At 46.9% G+C, this 19,709-nt stretch overlaps 1 protein-coding gene across 3 annotated transcripts in view; it reads left to right on the top strand.

The window, feature by feature from the left end:
• The window catches only part of TOX2 (TOX high mobility group box family member 2), a 142,950-nt gene that overhangs the window by 64,568 nt on the left and 58,673 nt on the right, over positions 1 to 19,709 (top strand). For all 3 annotated transcript variants that reach the window (XM_065691557.1, XM_065691556.1, XM_065691555.1), the window contains exon 3: positions 19,291 to 19,536. In XM_065691557.1, coding sequence (XP_065547629.1) covers positions 19,291 to 19,536 — 246 coding nt within the window. The remainder of the gene's footprint in view (positions 1 to 19,290; positions 19,537 to 19,709) is intronic.

Below are 19,709 nucleotides of genomic sequence, written 5' to 3'. Positions count from 1 at the left end.
GTTGTTGGGGTATAATGTGTTCTCATGTTGGTGGGTCCCTGACCTAGGACATTGAATTTGGAGGAGCTTCCTGCAGTTTGTCCCTGAAGTTCACAGAACACATGTACATATAGAAGGCCCCAAGTGAAGAGAAGTCAGAGCTTTGTACAGGACTTTGTACGGAAAGAGAGGATTAATCAGAGGTTGACAGTGCAGTGGATGCTGGGAGTGTGCGCTGCAGCAGGCATCTATGCTAAGATACAGGTTTTGCTCTTCCCCTGCACCCCTTTGAGCAATACTGCATGATTTCTTATCAGACTAAGGAACAGAGGGAAGACATTGATAGATACCAACTGCCTTTCTTGGCAGATGATTCAGGAAGAATCTCATGTACTGTTTTAGAATGAACAATAGATTGCTACATGTCATTTATTATAATCAGCAGCTAATGGAAACTCTTCCAGGTGGGGCTTCGGAGGTGAGCACAACTACAGCTGATGATCCAGGCTTGTGAATTTTGCATGAGCTCCTATGTGATAGTGAAAGGTGCAGTTGGGAAGCAATTCCTGTAACTTAGTCACAGCAAGAGGAGCTGCTGTTGCTGGTGGAGGGTTGGCCCTAGTGCTTAAATGAACTAATAAAAACATCCCTTGGTATTACAAGCAGAATGTGCATCATCTTCAACCCTTGGTCTCAAAGGACTCCTGAGTTGTTAACAATAGGGTGTTTGACAAACAGCCATCAAGCATCACAGAGTGAAAAGCTAATATAACTGAGCAGTTCCTAAACCAAAATGGATAGTCTCTGCTTCCATTGCATTTACTTGGGGCAGAGGGGGGAACAAATAGCATCTTACACAGTTGAAGGTAGTTGTCAGGTAAGAGAGAACACCTTGTATGGACAGAAAACTATGAAGCTGTCATGGTGATTGAATTTCATGCATAGACATTTCATCAAGGAACTGAAGTTTCTGGATAGATTTAGGTTTAGGAGCAAAGGCAGGAGGAAGAAGAAGATCCTCGGGCCATCAGAGTAGTGGTCAAAAGCACACCCCATGGCTGGCAGCCTGAGGGCTCAGCCTAGTGTCCACTGCTTCTCCAAGGTCTTCCAGGCTACTGCAGCCAGCTATATGCCCTTGGGTCAGTCCAAGCAGTACTGCAGCCAGCTATATGTCCTTGCGTGAGTCCAAGCAGTACTCTTTCCTTCTTTTTCCCAAGTCTGTCACAGGTTTTCTGGGATCTGAATCAGCTCAGAGATTGCTTCAGAGCCAATGGTAAAAAGCATCTGTATTAATCAGCTCAGTCTGAGAGGCGATAGTGTTGGCCATGGGGGTTTCTTGGCACCAACATTCTGTGATGCCCAGCAGTGGAGCTGAAGGCAATGTGGGCCTGAGATTCCAAAAATGCTCCCCGTGTGCTGGAGGGTGAAGGAGATGGAGTAACTGGAACTGCTCAGAGCACCATGGGGCATAGTCCAGCCCAACTAAGTAGCACCGAAGGGGATCTGCTGGTGTGCACTGTGGCTCTGGTGGCATAAGGACGCATGGCCTGGCTTCCAGCAACACTGATGAGCTTGTAAAGCCATTGACCTATAAAATAGCAACAAAATACAGAGAAAGGTGGTAAGCAGTATCTGTTAGCCAGCGAAGTGTCACTTTATCCCAGGTTTCCCACTGTGCTCAACACCATTGTGAAGGGACCACACTTGGTGTACGCCAGGCTGCTGCCTTTGATGGTCAGCACAGCCTAGGGCAAGGTGGAGACCTAGACATGGAGGGGCAGCTCTGGAGGGAGCAGGTCACCTGCAAAGCATAGGTATCACATTAATATGGTGTTTATGTGCACTTTAAGTCTCCCGACAGTGCTGCTCTGGCTACCCCTGCTCCTGTGAGGGTGCTGGGTTGTCACCAGACAAAGGCAAACCCAGAGCTTTTATGCACAAGCTGTTTCTGCCTTCAGATCCTCCAGCTCCTCGCACTGTGCTAATTCCTCACTGCTTGTCTCCTGAATTACCCACTGTGACACAGTGTGACTGGGAGCCAGGTCTTTACATGCTAACGATTGATGCTGAGTTCTGATAATGCAATAACATCCCTACTGGTTAGCTGCGACGAGCACGGTTTTCTACTGTGTCTTGTTGGGGGGCTTGGGTTTGGCTTCTGCAGAGGTTGGTTTGCTTCTGTAATGGATCCCTGGGGAGTGGCTTTGGAAAATGGTGTTTATTTGCGGAAATGTAGCACTGGGCCGCAGAAATAGGAAACAGAACCAGCCTGTTGCTCTTGGGATTTCCTTTCCCAGCTGATTGATTACTTCTCATCGCAGTCCCAGCCCGAGCCAGTGTTTGGGTCTGCCGTCACAACAGAGTGATTAACTGGGAAGTCACTTACTTCCAGCAGGGAAGTGTTATTTTCCATTTCAGAGTTTGGATGATGGCCTGTGCAGAAAGGAAGACCCCTCCATACCCTCAGCCAGCTTCAGAATGAGCTCTTCTCTCTGTGTTGGCTTTGGGGCTGCCCTTTGCAGTACAGGGTTGGGCTCCACTCTAGCTTCACAATGGCCTGATCCTCTCAGTGGAGCATCATGGGGCTCTGCAGGTTATGGAGGATGATGAGGGTTATGCATCCCTGGTGTGGCCATCCAGCCTCATAGTCAGGTGTTTACTCCAACCTCTACTCACTCATGTGGTTGTGCAGAGCAGTGGACCTGCACTGGTGTCCAGCAGTGCTCTGGTAGCTTGCCTATGAGCATGAAGTGGTACCCAACCCTAACAAAGCCCTAACAAAGTGGTGGGACCCCACGGGGAGCCCACCCATGAGAATGGGCTGGCTTGGTGCCTGCCCTCAGCAGGCTGGTTTGTGTTAGCTCTTCAGCTTCTGCTCCAGAATTTGGTCAGCAGACCCTTGGGCATCCCCCTTCTTGAAGCCTGAGCAGCTCAGAGTGGGTGCAGTTGGCAGGTACCTGGGCAGGCAACATGGATGTCCTGGGTAACCTGGGCAGGGGAGCTCGTATTGTGGGTCCCCAGGAGGGGAGCATTCACTGTGGGTGCCCAGGAGAGGGGACTGTGTTGCTGCAGGTAACCAGGGAGAAGATGGCAAGCATGTGGTGTGGGTACCACAGCATGCGTGCCCCCAGTCCTACGTGGTCCTGTTCCTCTGGGGAAGGCTTAGCTCCTTCCCTGTCAGGTGATGCACCAGGCCAGGCTGCTCAGAGCTATGATGGCAACCAAAATCAGACGCAGTTAGGGATGCACTTGCCTGTCACAGGCAGGGGTGCTCTGGCACTGGACCCAGCTGAAGGACTGCAGGCTTAGCTCCTGCTGGCAGGGTGAAAGGTGGCAAAGCTGACCCAGGGCTCTGCGTTTGGCCTGTGCATCCATCACCCTTGTCGTGGTCCTGCTGAGGACTGTGCTGGGTCTCGCTTCTCCGCGACACCATTTTCATGATCAGCAGCCTCTGAGCAAGCCTGAATTAAATTTATCTCAAACTAGGAAATCCATCAGCTGCCATCAAAAGTGTCGGAGCTGCTGCTGTGTAGCTCAGGTCTATACATCTGTGTACACTGTAAAGGGCAAAATATGACTTGGCTTTTATTACTTTAATTAAAACATGAGTGAAGAGTATGAGATTCATATTAAATTGTATTTTCCTGGCTGCTGTGGGAAGGAGCTAACTGATCTGATTACCATGAAGATTACAAACTATCAAAGTGAAAAAGAGCTTTTTGCAAGTATTTCATATTAAACCTTCAAACATAACACTTTAAGAATAATTATAGTTGTATTACTGGAAAGTGATTCATGAATTCTGAATAAATAGAAGACCCTTAAAGGGAAATGTTCCAAGACCACAGTTTTCATTCCAATCTGATGAAATTTAGTATCATTTTGCAGCTGTAGAATAAAATGAAAAAAAAATATATGTACATAGAGTGTATTGAGTATATGTCAGACTAAACTAATGAGATTTTTTTCATCAACTCTGAGCACGCACGCAGACAAATGGAATAGCCATTCTCATTTTCTGTAATGGAAAGCACTGAAAGAAGAGGCAAGAAAGGATCTTACTGCTCACAGGTCTTTATTCTACCCTTGATTGTTAAATAATATATTTTCAGTTCTCATCTCTCGACTGCAGAATGTTTGAACTGACATTAATGGGTATATAAGAGAAAAGAGCAAGCTTTAAAAAAACTAAGCAAGTGAGGAAGGGCTAGGATTGGGAATTTTATTAGTATTCCCGGTGGGCTGTAATAAAGATACTTTTCACACAATACAGTGAATGTTTACAGCAGACAATTTAGTTTCCTTCCAACAATTATGAGAGAAATTGAATCTCAGGAAATGTTCATTTTCTCTAAAATTAGACATAACAATAAAGATACCCCTGAAAGTTTATTAAGGAGGGAAGAAAAGAAAAACAAACCGAAACACAACAAAAGGCAGGGGTCTCTGGAAGACAATTTAGCAAATTTATTTTAGGAATTCCAGATGACTGGAAACAAAAACAAAAGCAGACACCTACATGGTGCTGAGGGCTCGTGCTCCCCACACCCACCTTGAAGCTGGGGCTGGTTTTCTGTGGAAGAGCTTTCCTTTTTTCCCTAGGGTTCAGTAATTTCTAGTGCATTTTGGAAGCAAATCCCCAAAAGGTGCTTGTTTACGCCCTGTACCCATCTAGAGGAGGATTCCCATCTCTTTTGCAAGCAGGGGAGGCACACAGTTATGCTCTTTTGCATGCAGGTCAGGATGCTACAGGCCTGGGAGCCTGCACTGGTAGCAAAGGAGGATGTGAGGTTGTCACCTGCCCACCCTTCATCCCAGGGGGGGTTCCCTGTCCTAAACACATGGAAGAGAAGCATCGTTACATACATCAAAACTAGCAAAGCTGGGAAACCATAGAATCCCAGCCTGGTTTGTGTTGGAAGGGACCTTAAAGCTCATCCAGTCCAAACCCCTGCCACCAGCAGGGACCCCTTGCACTGAAGCAGCTTGCTCCAAGCCCCTGTGTCCAACCTGGCCTTGAGCACTGCCAGGGATGGGGCAGCCACAGCTCCTCTGCAAATGTGAGGTTTCATCTACCCCCTTGCACAAGTGCAGTCACGTGTGGGTTTCCACGTATGAAAAGCAACTTAGCAAAATACGGTGAGCTTGGACCTTTAGGTTTTTTCCCAAGAAAATTGGTCATGAAATGTCAAGAGAGGAGCTGCAGGGAAAAGATGGGATGTACTGGGCACTTGAATGCAACTTCAGGAAGGAATTTATCCTGCTCACACAGAGCTGCTGCGGATGAAAAAGGGAAAGCGCTCTGTGAAGCGCAGAATACTTTGAAGCTCTTTGAGCAGCTCATGCTGTGGTGTTTAATTTTTGAAGCCCTGTGATTTGAACAAGCAGTGTAGTTCTTCTCCTTGCCCTGGTTTCCACGCTTCTGCTACAATGTCCATGTTAGAGACACCTACTCAATCCTACTTGGCTTTTCCTTTTGTCGGTGCGATCTTTGATTGTCAACTTCTGCCTCACTCTGTCCAGTCTAGAAAGAGATTCCTGTTGTTTGATACTGAGAATAGGGATGGGAGGATAAATGGTGAAAGCTGACACAGCGTAGCTTGCAGCAAAGCCTCTGTAGTGATCTTTCTCAAGCGGATTTGTCCCACTTTGGTCGTATTTGGGGCTAGAGTTGGATGATGCTTTTTGGTAATACCAAGTAGGACTCTTGAGGTGCCTGGTTTGGTACCAGCATTAACAATAGGAGCACTGAGTCATCACAGGTTTGTGGAAATATATAGGCTTTGTGTGGGCTAGGATTTGAAAGATAGCAGCTGAAGCCCTTGAGTACACTGGACAAATGTGCACTTTTACCATGGGGTCAGTGTTTTGGCATTACCTGCAGCCCTGCTGTACCCAAAGCCTTCTCTGCTTCTCCATTTGCATCATTCTCTCATTTCAGTTCTTCCACTTCTGCTCATTTCTCTTGGAGCAATTCAGGTTCTACCTGGCATGTTGTGAACTAGTAAAAATAGTAAAGAAACCTCTCCAGCAGCTTAACAAATGAAGTGTTTCACTTGGTTTGGCCTCTGGATAGCTGGGGCTGGTTTTCTTTGGATGCAGGGGCTCATGGAATGCCTCCCTCCCTCAGGCTTTGCCTGTTAGTTTGGGTCCTTGTGGTCATGCAGTGAAGGTTGCTCTGCTATTGATGTGAGCCCCCTTGCACCTTCCTCTCCTCTGCAAAGCTCTTCGCTCTGTCAACAAATGCTGTCCATTGCCTCTAAAGCTGCCAGTGCCCACAAGGGTCCTTTCTCACTGCCAGCATTGGAGGTGATCACTGATACAGGCTCCTGGCTGTGATTGGTGTCCTGGCTGGACTTCTAGATGGAAAGCTGTCATTACTTTAGGGAAACATTGCTATTTTTATCATTAATTTAATGGTTTTCCTTCTTTTCTTCCTCTTGAAAAGGTGGTACCTACTCTAGCTATTCATTTTGTCTAGCTTGCTCAAAGCTTTTAGAAGGTATTTGATGAGTCTTGGTGATTTAGGACAGAGATGAGCTACTCACAGCAATGTGTGTGTGCCTGCCTTTTTTTAGATACTATAAATCAGCCTGCTTTTATTAAAGAAAAAAAATGTGAAAATTGTAAAAGATAAAATCTGTTTGTTTCCCCAAATTCACATACTGGTGGCTTAAGGCTGAGATTTTCACACCTACCCCGGGGATTTGGAGACTTGGCCGTGAACCATGTTACAGTTCTCACAAATTTGTCAGGAGTCTCTTGGTGCTTCTGCTTTCCCTAACAGCCCAGCACCTTTGTGCTTTGTGACATGACAGCTTCTGCTTTGGGTAAGTGAGTAAAAGACTAAAATCCTTGCAGTCATGGTTCTGAAGAGAGGCTTGTAATTGAGAAGCTTGGTAAACGCAAAGGAGGTGGAGAGAGATCCCAGGTGATTATGTTGACTTATGGACTGGGAGAATTAGCACCTTGATGAGTTTTGCATATTTGAGGCCTGCAAGGAGTGAGGCATCCCTGTCCCATAGGTAATCTGAATACCTCCTTTGGCCACCCCCAACCAGGTCACACTTAGCTGCAGACCGACATTGCCTGCTCTTGCTTTGGAGGCAGCACCCATCAAAGCACAGGCATTGAGACTGACACTGGGCAGATGTTTTTGCCATAGCATCTGGTAAGTGACTGTCCCCTGTGCTGGGCACTGGTGAGGACACACTTCGAATCCTGTGTTCAGCTCTGGGCCCCTCACTACAAGAGAGGCATTGAGGGGCTGGAGCGGGGCCAGAGAAGGGAATGGGGCTGGTGCAGGGCCTGGAGCACAAGTGTGATGGGGAACGGCTGAGGGACCTGGGGGTTCAGATGGAGAAGAGAAGGCTCAGGGGGGACCTGATCGCTCCCTACAAGTGCCTGACAGGAGGATGGAACCAGGAGGGGCTGGGCTCTGCTCCCAAGGAACAAGGGATGGGACAAGAGGAAACGGCCTCAAGCTGCCCCAGGGCAGGTTTAGATGGAGACTAGGACCAATTCCTTCCCCAAAGGGTGCTCAGGCGTAGGAACATTGCTGGAGTCACTGTCTGACTACATCACAAAGCATATAGTAGACGAGGCCCTTAATGACATGGTTTAGTGGTGGCCTTGGCAGTGCTGGGGAATGGTTGGACTTGATCTTTCCCAACCTAGTTCATTCTATGATTCTATGATCTCAGAATTGACTTTGGCAAAGCTGACTCAGAGATATCTGGCTTCAGCACTTCTCCCATGTGCTGGAGCCAGATTCTGGGGCTGAGGGTCTTTGGGATAATGTGGGAAACTGATTTATTGCACTGGTGATTTCAGTTAATTTCCTTTTCCCATTTTGGCAACTTCCTGGCAGTCCAAAATGTTTTGCAGTGGATGGGTGGGTAACGGATTTCAAGCTCCACATAGGGATAAAGAGGAGAGAGGGGAGGACAGAAGGTGGCGTTTCACAGAGCATTGACATGTTCTTAATTCTAATAAAATGCTAACAAATAGGTAAGCAGCACCTTAGCTGCTAAGGTGACAGGCGCTTAAGAAGCATTGAATAAATACATAAAACATATTTGCTGAAGGCATTTGTTGTTGGAAGTTTAAACATTAAACATACCTGCTTCATCTGATACCTTAATAAAGCAGGGATGTTCAAAGAGCCATTAGTGGTGCTCTGACTGCAGCTTTACATCTCCACTATATGTACCAAGGAAACTGCATTAGATCAGCAACGCCTCAGTGGGTTTTGCCCCCAGAAGGGAAAGTAAGTGAATTGTGGGAGGGATTTTAACGTGGGCCTGAGTTTTCCTGTATTGATCAGTGTGGATCTTTGGGTATTGGTCCCTTGTAAAGTGCGGGGGCAGGTCCATGGGAAGCAGCAGCTCTGCTATGGTATCCCCAAGCTTAACAAAACTGGCTTGGGGCCTGATGAGACAAATAAGCAGTTTTCTGTATTTATTTCTTAAATTGCAGGCTAAGGAGGAGCACAGATACTCGATCCATTAAGAAATAACTAGGTGGGTGATTCACTGCCATGTGTGTAAATGGCAGCAGCGCTGCTCTGCCTGCACAATTTATTAATACTTCACGGGAGGAAAAAAAATTATTTTAATCTCATAATGGATGATGAGCTGTGAAATTGCTTCTGCAGCAGCTGGGCACCCTGGGGGAGGTGCTAGATTGCACCACATTATGCAAGCTCTCCCCACATCTCTGCCTTCCTCATGCTAATCAGACACATCAAATCTGGGCAACGGAGAGGAGGTGCCACTGCTTCTGTGGGGTTTAGTACTTTTCTTAATTTAATACATGTAGGGTTTTTGTCACTGTGCTTTGGGGTCCGAAGTCTTGCTTTGAAAGCCTATGGGCTCAAAGCTGAGTGCATTTGTAGTGAGTGATGCTTGTCTTTGAAGGTTCTGGCCTGAGCCATAGGATCATAGAATCACAAAGAGGCTTTGGTTGGAAGGGACCTCAAAGCTCATCCAGTCCCAAATCCTGCAACGGGCAGGGACCCCTTCCACTGGAGCAGCTTGCTCCAAGCCCCTGTGTCCAACCTGGCCTTGAGCACTGCCAGGGATGGGGCAGCCACAGCTTCTCTGGGCACCCTGTGCCAGCGCCTCAGCACCCTCATTCCTGCTGCTACTGGCCAGGCTGGCCTGGTTCACACCATTAAATAGCTAGAAATATAGCAAATGGACTGGGGCTGCCCGAGTTTGTGATTTCATCTGGCTGATACCATCACTGTGCAGGCTTGTGCGCCAAGAGCTGCTATGGCTGAACAGCAGCTTTGCTCTGCTTTGGTAGGTTTGGATGGGGACTGTGAGTAGAACTGACACTGCCAGTGAGGGGAGGTTTGGTTTGGGTGCTAGAAGCACAGAAGGTGTTTTGGTTGCATGTGAGAAGATGGTGCAAATGTCTCGTGATGAGAGCAAAGGAGGTGTAGTGTAGGGCCACTTAGGGAAAAACTGCAGATTACCCCCCTAGTCCCAGGAAGGGGTTTGCAGTGTTTGCTTCTGCAAGTGTGCCGGTGGTGTACTCTTAGTTGTACGTGTGTGTTTCTCATGCCTTATGAACACCGGTCCTGGTTGGCCGCAGGTGTGTCCTGGTGTGCAAGGACCATGCAGGGCTCCTTAGGAAACCTGTCTTTGCTGATGAGAGAAAAAACAAAATCAGGGCATATCTGGAAGAAGAAAGACTTGATTCAAGCTGGTTCTGTTGCCACCATGGCTTTGCTGACGGATCTTGCTGCAGACCTCTAGGTAAAGCAGTGTATGGCACAGAGTATGGCTGTGCTGTCCACGTGCTAGGATAGGACATATCCTTTGAAACAAGACTCTGAAAATCTTCCCTTAAAGCATCCAAAAAGTATGGCACAAAAGCTTTTATAAACCTCTAACCCCACAGCTTCAGTTTTGAGCATAAAGGAAACACTCTCTAAAATGAAAACCAAAAGGGAACAAGCATGGCACAGAATACAGTTTCCTTCCTGCTCTGGGTTCTTCTGACTCCACTGAAGCTAGGTTGAATTAATTTCTTAGAGTGCTTTTTACTAATTCCTCCTTGCATACACTCCATTACTGTTTTCAGGCCTCCTTATCTCTTGACCTGCTTACAGTGCATTATCCATCATTATATAATGTACCCTTGGCTCAACGCGAAACACCAAATCCGTACAGTCCAACAATGAATTTCTGTGAAGTGCACTGATCTTATTATGCAAGTTCAGTATGGCATGAGACAAAAAAGGCAATTATGTAAAATCCACAAATAATTCCCAGAAATGCATGATATTCTTGAGTAGAATATTACCGTATTCCTTGGATTTGCTTCCAGGCGAGACAGTAGAAAAGGGTTTCTATTTGTCTGGCCCAGTCAGTCTAATTTGAGATCTCCACTGGCTCCTATCTCAATGGATGAACAGTCCCTTCAATACATTTTCAAAACGGGCAAAAGATCATTGCAAACAGCTTTAAGGAGGCGGATTGTGAGACAGATGTCAGAGGCTGCACTTTGCCCATGTCCTGGCTTTCCCTGCAGCACTGCCACGTTTGCTTTGAAAGCCTAGGGAAGAGCAGCCACAGAAACACACAGTGAAAGGAAACAGTTCTCTGTCAGAGTGGGTAGGTAACTAAGATGTAGGTGAAGCTAGATATTACTGTGGTGATCCAGGAGCAGCTCTGCATCAGACATGCCTTATAGTCCTGGCCCTGCTCATGAAGATGTAGCAAAGGGTTTTCAGGAGCTCTGGTTATTGCTGAGGTTTGCATAAGCCAATATTGAATGCTTCTGAAAACGCTGTCAGCAAACTTTGGGCCTTCATATCCCATCTGCTTGTTTGGAAGTTGCAGATCTTTGTTATAGGGACATGGTGCTGCCAGAGGTCAGCCTCTGGAGTTGAAGGTGGGATGTCCAGATGTAGTACTTCCACATATATCATAATGTGAATGTCCCAGCATGGATCAGGACACTGTGGAGCAGAGGAGGTTGATGCCTGGACATGCTCTGTCCCATGAAAATGGCATTTTGGAGAAGTGACAGCAAATCTCTAAAGCAGTAGTTATGGACATGTTTTGTAAGGAATCGGGGTACTCCCTTCTGCTGGATGTTGATGTCAGGAGCTTAATGGAGATACAAGAAGAGGGAAGAACAATAAAACTAGGTGGAGCAGGTGAAAGGGAGGGATGAATTGTTCTGTTCTCTGAGAAGCTTCCATGGTTGTTCATTAGGGCTTTCTGTATCTCCCCCAAAATCCTGCTTAGTATTGGCCAATTTTTAGGTCAGCATGCTGACAAACTACTGGTCTGATTGCTTAAGCGTGTCTTGAGTTCTCATGAGGACAATATGTGGTTGTGGGTTTCCATTCCTCTCTTAAAGTGATTTAGAGAGCTTTTCTTTCCAGGATGCACTTGGTAGCATGAGAAGGTGGGTCTGGAGGGCCAGTTGTTCCAGCAGGTTCAAATGGAGCTCTCCTTTGGGGCGTTCTGTGGCTCTGACAGGGTATTTCCTAGCACTCTCGCACAAGGCAGTTGCTGCCTTGCAATGGGAGGAGGGAAAACTGCGATATCGGAGGTGGGTTACGTTTTTCTTCCTCTTTATTTCTAGGATGACTTCTTCCAAGACTCATTTTTGTCTGTGTCACTGCGAATTAAAGGTCTGTCTCTCCCTCTTCCCTGAGAGGGATAACCACAGCGTTAGAAATCCTTTATATACCACTGCATGCTGCACTGCTGCATCCATGCGTGTATATCTGCCTTTATGGTAACTGTAACCTTTTCCTGAACCAGAGATTTTCCTGAACGAGAGCCCTTTGGGATCTGTGTGGGCTTTCCTGGATACGTTTTTAATAAACACAATAATTTGACTGCAAGCCCATTACCTATCCCCTGTTTATTCTAAGTTCTATTTCCATGCCTGCAAAAAAACAGTAACTCACAGGGCAATCAAAGGAAGAATGACAACCAGGACAAAATCGGTATGTGTTGTGATAAACCAGTCCCTATTCAGCATCATGCACTCCAGCTTTATATATTGCCTGTAAAATAATGGCTTCCAAAAGATATTAAATCTTTAGGAAAAAATCAAGCCTAATTGTAACTATATTTTTGTTTTCCATTTTGGTTTATGTACAGTGTATGACTTTTGCAGAGACATTTTTATTCCAGGGAAATGACAGGCCAACAAGAAGCCATAATTGCACTGATTTTTACAAGTGCCTGCATTACTGCAGATCTGATGTACTGCAAGACATGAATCAGAAAAATTCTATTAAAAAATCTCTTGAATGGCTGACACAGGAGTATTATCCACAATGATTAATTTGACTTGGTCATTATGAACACAGACAAGTCTGGCAAAATTGCATTTCATTCCCCACTGAATTCATAAAATCACTATACACATAATAAGAAGTTATAGTTCTCTGCTATCCACTATTCTTGACAGGATTCCAGTTCTGGATAAGATACTGATTAAAAAAAATGGAAGTGGAGGGAGAGAGGGAGTTGGGAGCTTTTTTCAGAGCCTACAATAGGACTGATTTCTTTTGCTATAAATTGTTGATAGAACTCCATTAGCTTTAGCTTTTTTTGGTGAAGTGGTGATGTAGGTCAAGCACAGCTTGGACAATATAAAAACTGATTGAAAGCTTTTATTTACATTGAAAAGGATGCAGCAGAATGGCATGCACATGTTTCACATCATGAATCCCAAGAAGCCTAGTTGGGCTGTACCTGAGGACACAGGGTAGGGGCTGTCACTGCTGTCCCCTCTGTCCAGCCACAGCCACAGGCGAGTCCCTACCCAGACTGAACCTCAGGGACTGTCCATCCCTAATGACATATGCTGACAATACAGATAGTTATTGGTAATTGGTATCCTGTTCTTCATTTCTCACCCACATAAACAGGGCACCAATGGACAGATTGAGGCCAGAGTCCCAAAAATGGTGTTTCTGGTTTCATGTAAAATAATAGAACAAAGCCCTTTTCCAGTGAGTAGCAGAATTGAATGCATGTCCCTCCAAAAAAGCTGTATCTTTCTGAGTGAGCTGAGATTTTATGCTCCTTCTGAACATTACTGGCTGGTTCCCTTCACAGTCCCCATCCTGCAGGATGTTTAGGACCCTGGTATCTCCCTTCCCTGCACATTGGGTTTTATGAAACTTGTGGAAAATAGACCTTTTTTCTGCTGTTAAATTTGGTTGGAGCCATCTGGCAGGCTTGGCTTTTGAAGGACTCATGGCTCTGTGACTGCATGGGATTGGTGTCTGTAGGAGACTGCACAAACTTAACTCACGTAAATTAAAGGGCAAACATCCAGTTCCATTCAAAGATGAAGGGTCAGTAGCTCTGGAGGTTGTCATAGCATGCAGAGTCTGCATCAGAGTAATGCCTGCACGATAGGAGGAAAAGGTGAGAAACTGGGACATGGAGGTGTGTGCTTGCCCTTTGGATGAACCAATATTTGATTGGGATTTAAAACCCCACTACTACAGGTATGGAAGTGGGGGTGCCCAGAGGTAGGCAGAGCCCAGCTTTCCCACAGGTTGCCTGCTGCTCTGCTGTGATCCCAACCTCCCTGTGGGGCTGCCTGGTACTGAATATTGTGCTGATCTTTCCAGCGCACATTCATGTTCTTGCAAGAACTCATTTTTCCCTTTTCAACCACACTCCCATAGTCACAAACCTGAGCATGTGAAAATTAGTGTAGAAGAGGCTGGGAACACTTCAAAGACAATTTGTGCATTGTATGTGACTGACTGTTTATAAATACTTCTTTACAGTATTTATCCAGCTCTACCCCAGTAATTCATTGGCCCTGCTGTTCACACGCTGGATCACCGTGTGTGAAGATGAGGCAAATCAATTTCCATTCCTAAGACCCAGAGCTGCTGATGCGGAAAATCAGTGCAAGAAATCTTGGCACAGGGCTTTGGGAATCCCAGGTGTGAGCCCAGCCCTGCAGCATCCCCCCTTCCCGAGGAATAGTGCCCAGAGGGTCTGTACCCTGCGTGCAGCCCACGGCCACCCCGCAGCGAGCATCAGCCCTTCCTGGCCCCAGAGCATTGGAGTCTGCAACATCCAAGCGACTTCCACTTTCTCCTGCCACCTGAATGAATGTTCCTGTCTCTGCAGCCATAGTGCTTTGTGCCAACCAGAAAACCCTGCGATTCATGTGCTGGAGGACCACAGAACCCCAGCCTGGTTTGTGTTGGGAGGGACCTTAAAGCTCATCCAGCTCCAACCCCTGCCACGGGCAGGGACCCCTTCCACTGGAGCAGCTTGCTCCAAGCCCTGTGGCCAACCTGGCCTTGAGCACTGCCAGGGATGGGGCAGCCACAGCTTCTCTGGGCACCCTGTGCCAGCGCCTCAGCACCCTCACAGGGAAGAGCTTCTGCCTAAGAGCTCAGCTCAGTCTCCCCTCGGGCAGGTTCAAGCCATTCCCCTTGGCCTGTCCCTACAGGCCCTTGTCCCAAGCCCCTCTCCAGGTTCCCTGCAGCCCCTTTAGGCACTGGAGCTGCTCTCAGGTCTCCCCTTCAGGAGCCTTCTCTTCTCCAGGCTGCCCCAGCCCAGCTCTCTCAGCCTGGCTCCAGAGCAGAGCTGCTCCAGCCCTCGCAGCATCTCCATGGCCTCCTCTGGCCTCGCTCCAACAGCTCCATGTCCCTTTTGTGTTAGGGGTCCTAGAGAAACACATCAAAATCTCCTTCTTCAAACATGATCATGGCTGTGCCAAGCAGTGTGTGTGGTGAGAGATCAGTTTGGAGGCCTCTAAGGAAACGTGAGGTAGTTTGCTTCATTAAACTTCAATGTTCACTTTTTCATTGTGTTTGGACACATGTCCCAAGATTTTCTCTAACCTGGTGTGCTGTTCAGCATGTGTGAGCACTGGCACATGGCGGATCCTCTTATATCTGTGTAAGAGCAACAGGGAAAGTCTCTGCATGACAGTGCAGTGTGCTTACCTGGTTTCTGATCCAATCTGGTGCATCATCGAGATACCCCACAAACCACCCGGTTGTTCTTCTGTTGACCTTTCCCCAGTCTGCGCCGGCAGAGTCCTTGGTCGTGCTTTTCAGCCTTACAAACAACTATGTCCTCCTCACTTTGCAGACTTTCCAGGCTGGTTTTGGTCTTTTTAGACCCATCTCATCAATGAAGGCTCTAGAGGGCCACATTCCTGCGGCAGTAAGCTCTTCTATTAGCTGCAGGAAAAACCTAGCTAGTAGATGAGGGGTGGTACAGAGTCTGCGGGGGTTTGTGTCATCTGGATGATTAGGGTGGGATGGAACAGGCCAGCCTACATATTTCCTTGTACCTTACCAAGAATAAATGTTCTTTCTTGGGCTCATATTTACTGTTGAATGTGATTTGACAGGACAAATATTTACCCGCAGTAATACTGCAAATCTCTGTCGTTCTCACTGTGAGTAATATTCTGAATCAATGCTTGGCTTCAGCTCCTGGATCCTTGCAGATAATCACACAGAACATGACTCAGTGGAGAATCGGGGTCACTGGGCATTTGCCATGCTGCTGAGGAAAACGGTTTCCCAGGTCCTTGGTCAAGTCACATCCTCTGTGATGAATACCAGTGTGCGGTGGTGAGATGGTGCTGACCAGCTGTAGTTTGCAAAGATGGACAGCGCTTCCATGCTGTCAAGTGTGTGGTGTCCCTGCCCAAGATAGGGGGTTGGAACTGGATGATCTTAAGGTCATTTCCAACCCAAACCATTCCATGATTTTATGATTCCCTTCTAAGAGGGGAAAGGCAGGAGAAAGCTAAAGGCTTGGTTTGTAGACATGCTCAACACCTGTAGCTCCCTCCCTAGTCACCTGTATGGGTGTGCAGGGTTGCCGTGCCCATCGGGCCATCTCGCGGTGCAGAAGTGAAGGACATCCAGGCACATTGATAGCCACAGATGTGCTCCATGTTTGCAACGGAGATGTTAACAGACATCAACAGACCAGTCCCTACTATTTCCAGCTTGCTCATCGTTGGATGCTGACCATCTGGAGCAAGAGCTCCTCACTTCTCTCCTTGACCCGCAGTAACTCACAGATGCAGCTTAAGGGCCTGTAGAGATGATGTCCACATCTCAATGAGTTTATAACTCAGGTACTTACCAAGTCATTTAAAAGAAGATCCAGTTTTGCTAGTAAAACTCAGGCTTCCCATGCCTGGGACCCTGGAGACTGGATCTGCAGGTGGACAGGGGAGGTCCAGAGACCCCTGTTCAAACTTGGATTTCAGGAAGAAAAAGTGGTTCTTAAGTATGGTTTTGCTGCTGTTGGAGGTTGGTTGTGCCTGCTGCAGTGCCATCCTCTGGCATCACTGTGCAAGCATGAGGCATGGCCCTGGTACTCTGCTCAGGGCAGTTTGGTCCATATCTGGTGCCAGCCCTGGTTCACAGATGCACGGGGACCTGGGGACAAAGAGGGTGTCAGAGCAGAGGCACTGTCCCCTCTCTTTCGCTCCATCCCACTGCAGGCAGGAGCAGGGGTCTGCCACTCCAAGCCCTGCATCGCAAGCCAAGAGAGGGCTTGCAATAGGCTTGTTGTTTCAGCTGATTTCCGTGTTTTAATCTGAAGAGGAATAATGTGTAATCACAACAACTGTCATCAGTTTGACAGTGGAAAATCCTAGATCTTCTGTGCCTTTTTGTGTTACCATAATGGGCAGCCTTTTAGCAAAGCAAGCTTCTCTGCACTCACATTTGGAGTCCTGCTGGGATGAATGGGTACAGACCAGCTCACAAATCTAGTTTGTAATGTATCCTTATGACATATAATTGGCTGTTTAATATAATTCAAATTAACATAAGAATAGAAAATATAATCTGCAGCGTAGCACATGGGGAGCATTGGGTGTTACTGGCAAAGGGGTTGAGACGGCGCGTGGTGTGAGACCGCCCTTCGTGGGACGGAGATGTCACCTCAGACATATCAGTAGGCACTGTGTGTGACAGTAAATAACCCCTCTTTCCCAGCCTTGAGTGTCTATCTTTCTCATCTCCCTTCCTTATCACCCTAGCGATCTATTTAAAACACATATAGAATAAATGCAGTTTGCTTTGGAAAATGGGCAGGCGCTGAGTCTGGTTACAGTGATTGGATATTGTCTAATCTGATTTTGATTGTGTACAGCTTTGATTGTAATTTTGATATGTCTGCACAATACTGTAGCTCTTGGGAAAGCTTTGTGATTTAAACAGGTATTCTTATGTTGGGGGATTTTTTTTCCCTTGGGCTGAATAGAGCTGAGGCAGAAATGTGCACAGGGGTGAGCAGGGCTTCCAAAACCACCTCAAAGCCCTTCAGCGAGCTGCTCTGCAGCAACACAAGGAACTTGTAGTTTTGAAGAGAGCTTTAGGAAACTTTGAGTGGGTTTTACATAATTTGGTTAAGCACAGCAAAGCCACTTGCTTATATACCTGCTGCCAAAATAAACCAGTTGGAGGAACAAGTTTGCTGTGCAATGATTAATTTAAGTCCCTTTCCATAAAGCATGGAGTGAAATCCTCTTAAATAACTGTGAAAGAATGGGTGTACCTCGAAGAATGTAGCCCACATGGAAACCTAACTACTAGATGTATTAAATGGGATCTATCTGTCTGCTGCTGTGTACATCCTCTCAGCCCCCTGCCTTCCCTGTATAATACCTCTGCTAGACAGAAGCTGGCTGGAAAAATAGCTTGGCTTGAATTTCCCCGGAACAATAACAGTAGGTACAGAGCTATCACAGCCAGGATCCATCTTATATTTCTCTCCTACTTGTATTTCCCCACAGCCAGTGAGAATCTCGGGTGAACATGAAGGGTCGAGTGGGATGTGCAGGGCCTGCTCTTTTCCATGTCTCTTGTGCAGCAGGATGAGGGGAGGCAAGAGGTAGAGGTTCAGCTCAGGAGGGGATGAGCCACTTCCAGCCACAGTTTTGGGCTGACTCAGGAGCGACCCCCTGCTCTGATACCCCACAGAGATGCATCTCTCCCATCCCAGGCAATGCTGGAGCTCTCCCACTGAGAGCCCTTCCACAGACACTTCCTTGCTCCCCATTGACTTCTTCTCTATTCGGGTTAAACTTGAGGTTTATTTTCTTTTATTAAGGGTTTTCTCTCTGCAGTCTGGGGTGATGAAGAGCGTGCGAGCTCTGGGGCAATGGATTAATAAAGCCTACAGTGCTTAACTGGTTTTGCACACATCTGGGGTTTCGCTCTTCAATCATGTATTAAGTTAAAATCCAACCATGAAACTAGGTGATCTGGGAAATTTAGCTTAAAATCCATGTGTATAATACTATGGCTAATCAGAATTTCATATGCTATAATAACATGCGATACAGTAGATGTTTCTTTGATTATATTTTCTCCTCTGCAGCGGCTGATTCTATTCTGTGTTGATAATTAATAATTTTGGATAGATTTACACTTACGTTATGAAACAAATATGGTTTTGTCTGAAGTGAAAACAATTGCACGAGTCCAATAAGACATTCTTCCTCCATATCAACTGGAACACTTAGAAGTAAACAAATCACCAGCAAACATGGGAAACCCCAGGAGTCCCAGCATCTCTGCATGTTTGTGGGCACCCTAAGGGGGCAGGACTGGGGAGGTGAGGGTATGGATATACCCATATGGATGTGGATATAAGGAAGGTAAAATCTCCATGGATGGTGGAGTCATGCAGGCTTTCTTTAATGGATTTTTAAGAACTGATGGCTGTGTTTCCATATTTCCCTCCCTGGTTGTAGTTCCTGTGCTGGAATTTGTGAGGAATCCATAGGATTTTTGCTCCCAAGTACTAGTTATTTCTACGGAGCTAATTCTTACGAACACTATTGAAAATACAAACTGTAGATACTGTAAGAGCTGAGCTGGGTGCCCAAAGAGACACTTGGACTTCAAAATGCAGCAGCTGGTTAGGAAACGGCCGCACTCTTTCCACGGCTGTGGGCTCTGTGAGCAGAACTTGCCTGGCTGCATGGAGGTTTCTGCTGAGGTTTTGTTGAGCTAAAGGTGTGCTAAAGGGATGCAGCATGGGAGAGGGGAGTGGTGGGGATGCCCAGGAAGCACAAAATCCGAGGTCTGCAAGGACCTGTGGTGTTCCTGATGGAAGGTGCAGTCCTGCCACACTCCCTGCCTGGCTCTCACCTGGTTACAACCTGCTGGTGTCCAGGGCTAGAGATGTCTTTGTTATTAAAACCAAACCATTTTCACTGGAATGTGTTTTTGTGTTTCTTGCACAAATAATCACTTGGCTAAAGCAATGAGGCAGTGACGTGTTGCAAAATGTCCTTTTCGCATTTTAGACATATAACAGTCAGAATGAGAACAATGAAGACTACGAGATCCCTCCCATAACGCCTCCCAATCTCCCTGACCCTTCCCTCCTGCACTTGGTGGACCATGAAACTGGGTATCACTCCCTGTGCCACAGCCTGCCTTCGAACAGCCTGATACCAGCGTACCCCTACCAGAACATGGACCTGCCGGCCATCATGGTCTCCAACATGTTGAGTCAGGATGGACATCTTCTCTCCAGCCAGCTGCCCACGGTCAGTGACTTTGCCCTCTTGCTGCGTTTCGTGAAAGCCGCTCTGTATTTTGAGTTATCAGTTGATTGAACATAGAAGGATGTTAATGATGTTTGCCCTGGGGTTGGGAATTGCTGCGCTGCTGCCCACCAAGGCAGATGCTGCAGTCACTTGTGTGGCTGTGCTCATGGTGG

The sequence above is a fragment of the Lathamus discolor genome, chromosome 11 (assembly GCF_037157495.1).
Source record: "Lathamus discolor isolate bLatDis1 chromosome 11, bLatDis1.hap1, whole genome shotgun sequence".
NCBI classification, from domain to species: domain Eukaryota; kingdom Metazoa; phylum Chordata; class Aves; order Psittaciformes; family Psittacidae; genus Lathamus; species Lathamus discolor.
This window is presented reverse-complemented; position numbering and strand designations above follow the sequence as displayed.